This window comes from Chelmon rostratus, chromosome 13 (assembly GCF_017976325.1).
Source record: "Chelmon rostratus isolate fCheRos1 chromosome 13, fCheRos1.pri, whole genome shotgun sequence".
NCBI lineage: Eukaryota > Metazoa > Chordata > Actinopteri > Chaetodontiformes > Chaetodontidae > Chelmon > Chelmon rostratus.
This window is the reverse complement of record NC_055670.1, coordinates 22,494,857-22,503,431: the sequence shown is the minus strand read 5'-3', so window position 1 is coordinate 22,503,431 and position 8,575 is coordinate 22,494,857. Positions and strand designations below refer to the sequence as shown.

The window sequence follows — 8,575 nt, the reverse complement described above, 5'->3', positions numbered from 1 at the left end:
CGGTCAGAGCTGGAGGACGGAGGAAGTCACATCGGCTGGGTTCCATTTAAATTTACACCAGCATGTGGATCTCGTTGTACTCGTCTCGTCCATCTTCATCAAAGTTGGGAGAATCCTCGTCGCAATCGAGCTGCGAACAGACAAATTATTTATAATTTAAACATTGCTAAAAGGTCTAAATAAGGCGACTAAGGATACTTTCACACTAAAGGTCACAGTCTGCTCCAGGTGGACTTTATGATACTAGATATGTGATTTTAGCATGAATTAAAGCAGAGAATGAAAATGTAGAAAAATGCATATAAAGAGAAGAGTCTGGCTGATTTAACAGTGATCATGGAGGTCCACTTCAGGTTTTAACTCTGTGATTTGAGGCAATTCCCCAGTACCTTGGGTTCATGAGACCTTTGGATGAACGCAGCTCGAGTGGTGGTCAAGTTGAGAACAAAGCTGTTTATTCTAGCTCCTGAAAAAGTTGACATTTTGGAAATGGAGGGTTTTAATATGACAGTGATGACATGTATGGGTTTGGGGGATCTAGCCAAGAAAACATGAAGGCCCGCTTCAGGAGAGACTGTGAATCTTTTTCTGGAGCAAAAAGAAATATTTGCATATCGTTTTGAAAATATTTGGATGAGAAAGCTCTCCATGATCACAGAAGAGGAAATCATTTGTAGTTCATGTGTTAGACAGATATAAAAACATGCCGACATCCATCTAATGTTAAATTTGCTGTAAAGTAAGTATCCCGAGGCCATGTGAGATCAGATTATTGTGGCAAAGAGTCGAGCATTCCTGGGATATCTCTGCTACCCAACGTACCGCCTGGAGCTCGCGTTCCTCGAAAATCCTGGAGAGGATGAGGCGGCGCAGCGGCACCGTCATGATGAGGACGAAGGGGAACGCCAGGGAGGCCACGGTGGACTTCACTACCCACAGAGCCACGATGCACAGCAGCTGCGTCATGGTGAACATGTTCATACGCCATGTCTTCACCTGAAGCAGCACACGTGTGGTGGTTAATGGGAAGAAATAGACCATAGACCACAGTACAGACACATTAAACACACTGAATCCCAAACTGTTCCTCTGCATGAAGAAAATCTCACATGTTTTTGGCTCCATCTAGTGGAAAATCCTCTAATGATGTGTGGAAAATATGCAGGAGAGAGTGAATTGTGCAAAGTTTTCCTGTCCTTTCCCTGTTTCCTGTTTCAATCCAAGTATTCTCAGCACCAGCATCACCTATTTTCATACAGATACTGTCAATGTCCAGCTGTACAACCCTGTGGGGGAGAGCCATGTGTCATTAACAGGCTGCTTCACCAGATCATGCTAAAACACTAAACCGTCTTTTATGAGAAACGATTATTGTGTGAATTCTCTGAACTAACGAGGTGATCGCTGAATTCACGCAACAGCGCCAGAGAAACAGCGCATGCTATAATATGACTGTGTGGATCCTTTACTTGGTATTTATTCCATTCAGGAAAGTAGTGATGCATTAGGTATCGATCCACTCCACTTCAGCGTGTGATCATTCTGCTCCAGCATGAGGCCAGAAAGAAGCCTGGGCCCTGTTTCTTTCTATTTGTCCATCATTGCACTCCCCTTTTTAAGAGCAAGCTGTGGCATCAGCTGTCTCCTGAGACTTGAAGTTAGATTAGCACTGCAGTGCTTCTTCTTTTCTATTTATTGTGTTGAAGATTGATTTTGTCTATTATTAAATTAAAATTATGATTATATTTAAATTTATCATGTTAGCCCTAGCTACCCTAAAGTGGAAGCACTGTTTGCTGTTTGCTTGAGAGAAAACCCGGTCTTTGGTTTTCTTTAATACAAGTATCCTACAGTACCTCCATCACAAGTATCCTTGCTGAAGAACTCCAATAGAAATGTGAATGCTGTCATATGTAAAGACTTTATCCAGATTTCTGATCATTCTCCGTTATCTATGCAGGCACATCCTGAGCTAGTGTTGCTTAGCAGTCAGTCAGTAAAACAAAAAAAATATGTCGATAAACAACCGAATCTACACATTGAAATGAAAATCTGACATCAGAGGATACATTAAGTGTATTCTTCCATTACTGATGATCAGCTGCAGAAGCTAAACCCAGCAGCGACTGTGCAGCCAGAAACCAAACTGTGTTTATCCTCAACAGTTGAGGTAACTCTCTGTTTGGGGTCAAAACTCCAGCAATGTTTTCCTTTCTCCAAGCATCTTGGAAGGCGGTGAAGTTGGGCCAGAAATCCCTCCGCTGCTTGTAACTCTCTGTCGGTAACGAAATGACAGCTTTCTGGATGTGGAGGAGTCCAAGACATGCATTGCTGTAAAAACCTGGATGATGTCGAATAAGATGGTTACCCTATCGAACCGAGATGAAACCCAAGACTGCAGAGAAACGGCTGCCTGGACTCTGCTGCAGTTACCGCTCTGCTGGGTTTGGCTTCTCCATCTCGCCACTAATAATAACAGACGAGGGCACGGCAGCAGTTATTGCGTGTGTTACCTTGGTGACGTAGATGTGGTCAGGGTGGTGCTTGGCCGGCGTGACCATAAGTGTGATGCGTTCATACAGTTGGATGCCTGTCAGAGAGGTGACCCCCATGTACAGGAAGATGCCAAAGAGCACAGCCAGAGGGATGAGTCGGAGCACATCTGTCATCACAATGGACATACCTGAGGGGTAGACAGGGGTCAAAGGTGAGGTTTTCAAAGGATATTGCTGCCTCTGGGACACTAAATGCTTGAACAAGAATTGTGGGGAGAATTATTCATGCAACAAGGGAACAACCCTCCTGCTGAACACACTGTTGATGCCATTTATTTGAAACACATTCACTGTTGAGCTGCCTTGGTTGAAACGCCATTTGGGCTAATCCAAAAAGCCTTATTCCTAATCCAAACAGCATTCCAATCAAACAAAAGCTCAACAATCATGATGACTCATTATGGTCGTATACCCAAACTGGATCAAACCACACTTAAGACGACTTTGGGAACCCTGCTTTAATTGAAACAAGAGATTCTGCTGGCAAAGCAGCACAAGTCAGCTGATAAAATCAGTGCTGCAATGTCACACGTTGCATTTTGACTTTCAATTTTCATTAGAAAATATGACTGTTTCGGTTAATTTTGAAGACAATCTGTAGACAGAATCTAAAATTATTTTGAGATGTTGCATTGGCTGATTCATACTTTGTGAATGTCTAGACATGCAGGAGCTGCAGAATTGCCACTCTGTACCTTTGAGCTCATGTTTTCCTTGGAGACAAATGAATGCCTGGAAATTCCAGCATGAAGATAATGCTGTATAAAAACCTAACCCCTACAGCCAGGCAATAAAATAGAATAATTAGTCTGGAATTGGTCTGTAGTTCAGATGCACTGTCGTCGTCAAATCTTTATTTTAAAGATAATTATTTTATTTCTTTCGATTTTCTTTCGCAAACGACTGACGACTCACTGAACTCCATCCTCATTTGATCACTGTTGCTTTACCTGTCAATCTTTTCTTCGTAGCGCGGCACAAACGACGTTAACAGTGATTAACGGTGGCAGATTTATTCTACAAAATTCACAGCAATTATTGAAACTGGCTCTTATGCAGAAGTAAACAAATCAGGCTTCTCTTTTCTAGCCAACAGCCATCAGTTTTGGCTGAAATTCAGTCTTTCAACTGTAGCTGTATTAGCTATCGCTAGCATGAGCTAATGCTACTGTAAAGCTTAAAAACAGCCTTCAGCTGATTTTAAATGTTTCCAGCTGACTCATTTTGAAACAAGAAAAGTGTCCTCAGTATGTTCATGTTGGCTGCATAGATGACTGAGGCTAAAACTACACGTCCCTGGCAAAAAGGTATATTCACCAGCTAATGAGCCATGTACAAGAATGGAAATAAAGGAGCAGCATTTGTTTTGTATTGCAGGGTTGAGCTAGTTAGCGCTGAGCTTAACTGTTATGTTAGCTAAACTCTGATATGAGTGGATGTGAATGTTTCAGTCCTGAACGTTACCTGTAACCCAACATAACAATGTAGTTACTAATGACCTGCCCCTCGGCTTTGGAAATAACGCTAAGGTACTATAGGTAGTACACTACTTAGCCACGCATGCTAACAAAATGCACCCTAAATGCATTGCTTCAAAATGTAATATTTTTGTTTTCGTAAAGGCTAAAAAAGACACCATTGATCTGGATTCTTAAGATGATGAGCGTCACTTTTATTACAGCTCCACACACTCCTTTTCGGCATGTGTACAAATTCAGTGCTTGACAGGCATGGGCGCCTTGCTATGGTTGCCATGTTACGATTGGATAATCACTGTTTGTGGGTGGAGTTTAGCAAACGGTCAACTGGCATCACGCACTCTCATCCTTCTCTTTCCTCTTACCAACGAGAACAGCCACGAGCAGCCCAGTCAGCCTCTGTTCTTTCACTTCCTGGATCATGGGCTTTTCGCCGGGCGCCGTCGCTTTGCTCATGACGGTGAGGGCGTTGACATGAGTGACGGAGCGCACGGTGGCGGCGGTGAGCCACGGCAGGCCGAAGAGAGGACAGATGGCCCCCAGAACGACAATGAGCAGGAGGTCCAGGTGGAAGCCTGAGCCTTTAACCAGGCGCCGCTCCTTCTTACTGACTATCAATCTGATGGATTGGAGGAAAATGTTTAAGAAGTGGGAATTCTGTTAAGCTTAGTCTTTCACAGACTGTACACCCAGAGCATTTCCACTGCAGATTATCACACTGTACGTACGAAGTGATCTGAGTTTCCATGAAAATGAGGATGAAGACAAGAAGGGCAGGCACAATGGACGCTCCCATCATCCAGGTGGGAAAGGGCTGCTTGTCACCAAAGGGACTGATGAACCAGCCTCTCTTGTCCGGGGAGGTGACTGAGAAGCCCGACGGCACATCCAGTTTCTGAAAGTCCGTAAAAATAATCAAATTCCGAGCAAACACAGTTGGAACTGTAATAAAAGCGTTCAGCTGCTGTGATATTAGTTACCTGGGTGTAGGTGTCAGTAATGTGGTAATCAACCAGTACTGAAAGTAAAATTGAGATGGGAATGCCAAAATCACCGATGATTCTTCTGGCCTGGAGATATTGAGAAACCAAACATAGATCAAGCCAACATTCAGCATGTTTGCTGCCTTTTAAACAAGCTGGAGCTTCACCAGAAACACGTCAAAGCAAGTCATCTTCACATGTGCTTTAAAGGGTTAACATCTGCTGGACGCATTAATATTATTGATTTAAACAATCAGAAACACAGGCTTTAAGTAGAAAAGTTCTATCAAGTTTCATTGAACCTGTGCTGGACACATCTTGTGATTGACTAAATTTTGACAATTATTAATTTCACAGGATATAATAAAACGCACAATCAGATCATAAAACATAAGGTTTAAAGGAGCCCTGTGGAGCTTTTAACCACTGGGAGTGCTATGGAGCAATGTTTTTAAAAGTGGGCTTCCTTTTTGTTTGTTTCTCGTTCATGTGAAGGACACACAAGCCAACGGTTTCATGTTATTCCACTGATCAACAGGAGGTGGCAGTAATGTGCCGAGACACACAACAACACGGAGAGATTTAGAAGATTATAAACCGGGGTTGAAAATACTGTAAAAATTAGCTTTGAAAGAAACATACGTCATTTGTTTGTTTACGAGAAAGCTCCACAGGGTGCCTTTAAATTCCCACGAGAACCCTGACAAGGAGAGACTCAGTGAAGCAGAATACCTTGCCACCTAAAAACCGACTGTTTCTGAATTTCCTGAGGAAGAAAGCGACAAAGAAAGTTCCCATCATGAGGACCAGAGACAGCAGAGCAGTGTTGGGCTGGTTGAAGATGGGGTCAACGACATCTTCAAGCCCAGTAGCTGGGGTGGAGTCACTGGGGTACATTGCCATCAGTGGATGTTCCTGAAACACCTGGAAACAAGAGGAGAGCTTCAATTTATCCCCTGTTGATTGGCTGTTGTGGATTTTTGCAGATGTGACAAGGCACTACAACGGTTACCTTGATGAGCTTAGAAAAAGTCTCATAGATGAAGATGAGGGAGATGAGGAAAGCAAAAATCTCCTGTGTAAAAGGTGAGATGTAGCGAACAAGGAAGCTGCCCTCTGCTGCCACAATCACCAGGACAATGAAGATGAGCCAGAAACCAATCCACACTCGACCAGTCAGGTACTCGTAGTTGTGGGCCTGACAGAACTGCGTGAAGAGACACAGACATGTCGTTACATGTTCAGGGAAAACAAAAAGGGACTCATGTCACACAAAAGCTGGAGTATGCGATGTGTGGCGGTTGAACATTTTCAGATGAAGCACCTTGTAGTAGGCTTCTTCAAACACCAGTAAGGGTCCGGAGAAGCCTATGATGAGGAGGGGCTGACCAGCAAGCAGCGAGAATATAACTCCAAGAGTTGCAGTTGACACAATCAGCTCTGTCACTCCCATCATGCCCTCTGTTTTCTCTCCTGTCAGTGAAAACGAACAACACATCTTCAGAGCACGAGTAAAATGACACGAAATCCACACTTCTTGTTTCTTGAAGATTCAGTTTACCCAGCAGGCCTCCGAAGGTAATGGTGGGCGACAGCGCAGCGAAATAGATGAAGATGACGGCGGCGATGCACTGCATGTCCAGGGCGTCTTTTAGGTCGCTGACGTAGTGTGGGTAGCGGCGGCGGATGTCGTGGATCAGGCCTCCAAAAGGGATCCCTGAGCGCTTCAGAGGGTCCACCTCCTGGTCTCCCTCCTCCTCCTCCTCTGGACTCACCTCTAGGGGGGTTTGTTACAAGATCCATTACATAAAATGAATGTCAACAATAGGCACACTCTGTAATGCAAACGTAAACATTACCACCAAATTGTAAAAGAGGCGACTCTCCATCACAAGGAAAACATAAAAAACTTTCCACATCCATGTTTTAACAATGCAAAAACAGGGAATGTTCTGCACACGATTTGTGTTTGCTTTGCTGGACTAACATTGTTTTGGAGGCTTCAAACCTGGCATTTGAAGACTTGTGTTGGAGGCTCATTAGGGACTTGACAGAGTACCTTTGTTGTTCTGCTCCATTCCAGATGAGGAGTGGTGCCGCTTGAGTTCTCTCTCCTTCCTCTTGCGCAGCATCTGCTTCTGGAAGTCCGCCACCGTCTTCAGGAGGTCTTTGCCCTCCACATCTGAGGGCGGAATGACGATGCTGCAGTCCAAAAATTCATTGATACCATTCAGAAGGTCCTGTCTGTCGTCAGCAAAGTAGGCCACCTCGTGGAAACTCTACAACAAAATACAATTGAATGTCATCACCGAAAGCTGAAGAAAGGCAACTCAAGCTCAAAGGACATCGTCTACAATTTATGACTGCAATAACTGCAGATACTAAAGTATCTGTTAGTCGTTAGAGGTGCTTCACTGTGAGTTACCATCACATTAGTGATTAGAAAATTACTCCAATCACTTATTCATCTTCTCTGTTGTGGCCATATACAGCAGAATACCACGAAGGCATCCAAAGGGCTGTTTCATGAATTATTCTGAGGGGATAATTAGCAGCAGCAAACAAACAGTAGGGTTGGGATGAAAAGACTCACTTTTTAATGTTTACTTCAACTTTTAAAATGTTTGCGTACAAAATGGCATAATTCTATCAATTCTAAATCGAATACTTAATGTTTAAGAGTAAGTAAATCACATTATTCATCTGTTCCCTTTGCTCTTTGTGACTCCTTTGTGAGTCCTTTTATCATCTGACAGAAATGTGCTTTTGCATCTTTTATAGTTGATATCTACCTTGTCAGACATGAGAGTGGAGAAGGAGCGTCCGATCTCGTGATAGTCCACGTTGGACTGACTGGGACCAAGCAGGACAAAAATAAAGCGAACAGGGACGGGGACCTCCAGCACCGACTCCAGAAGGACCGCCTCACTCAGCCTGACGAAAGCCATGGCTGGCTGCTCCAGAAACTCAACGCAGCCTGACAGGAAACGACAACAGACCACAACAGGTTTAGACTTCTGAGATTTTTAGACTGATGTAAATTAATTCCTCCATTTTTGTATTTGAGGCCTGACGGAAAATTTACAACAAGCAGATTCATCTCTTAGCAGTCTATAAAAACAGGAGAAAAGACATAATTCCTCGTACTGATCTACTTTGTCAAAGCTCCCAGAGCTTACCAACTAAAACAATGACAGCTTCAGCATCTTTGGGGATCTTGGCGAGGAGTTTCATCGATCTGGCTGCAGCCGGATGGCTCTCAGGAGGCAGAGGGTGGAGAGATTTCTTGGAGGAGCAACAGAACAAAAAATATCCACATTGTTGTTCCAACCAACGTGATGCGACACTATAACATAGCATGGGACCAATAATGTGAATATATTGTGGGGATAGCGATGTACATGAAGAATAATCTAATATCCGTGTGCAGTTCATTTTAAACTGGATGGCTGGTTCTTCACGTTTGAGCAGAATCTTTTTAATAGACTGTTTTTAATTTGCCAACATTTTAAGCCATGGGGAACATTAAGTTTTCACAGTTAATGCATCAAGAAGCTTT

The 8,575-nt window shown here is 43.4% G+C and overlaps 1 protein-coding gene across 1 annotated transcript in view; it reads right to left on the bottom strand.

The window, feature by feature from the left end:
* The window catches only part of slc4a3 (solute carrier family 4 member 3), a 48,117-nt gene continuing 39,542 nt past the window's right edge, over window positions 1-8,575 (bottom strand). Inside the window, exons 10-22 of the mRNA XM_041951378.1 lie at window positions 8,196-8,301; window positions 7,809-7,993; window positions 7,076-7,295; window positions 6,578-6,793; window positions 6,341-6,489; window positions 6,029-6,223; window positions 5,749-5,940; window positions 5,014-5,103; window positions 4,762-4,928; window positions 4,399-4,652; window positions 2,514-2,683; window positions 823-996; window positions 1-130 (exon numbers count right to left, since the gene is read on the bottom strand). Of these exons, the coding sequence (XP_041807312.1) occupies window positions 53-130; window positions 823-996; window positions 2,514-2,683; window positions 4,399-4,652; window positions 4,762-4,928; window positions 5,014-5,103; window positions 5,749-5,940; window positions 6,029-6,223; window positions 6,341-6,489; window positions 6,578-6,793; window positions 7,076-7,295; window positions 7,809-7,993; window positions 8,196-8,301 (2,196 nt within the window). The 3' untranslated portion in view covers window positions 1-52. The remainder of the gene's footprint in view (window positions 131-822; window positions 997-2,513; window positions 2,684-4,398; window positions 4,653-4,761; window positions 4,929-5,013; window positions 5,104-5,748; window positions 5,941-6,028; window positions 6,224-6,340; window positions 6,490-6,577; window positions 6,794-7,075; window positions 7,296-7,808; window positions 7,994-8,195; window positions 8,302-8,575) is intronic.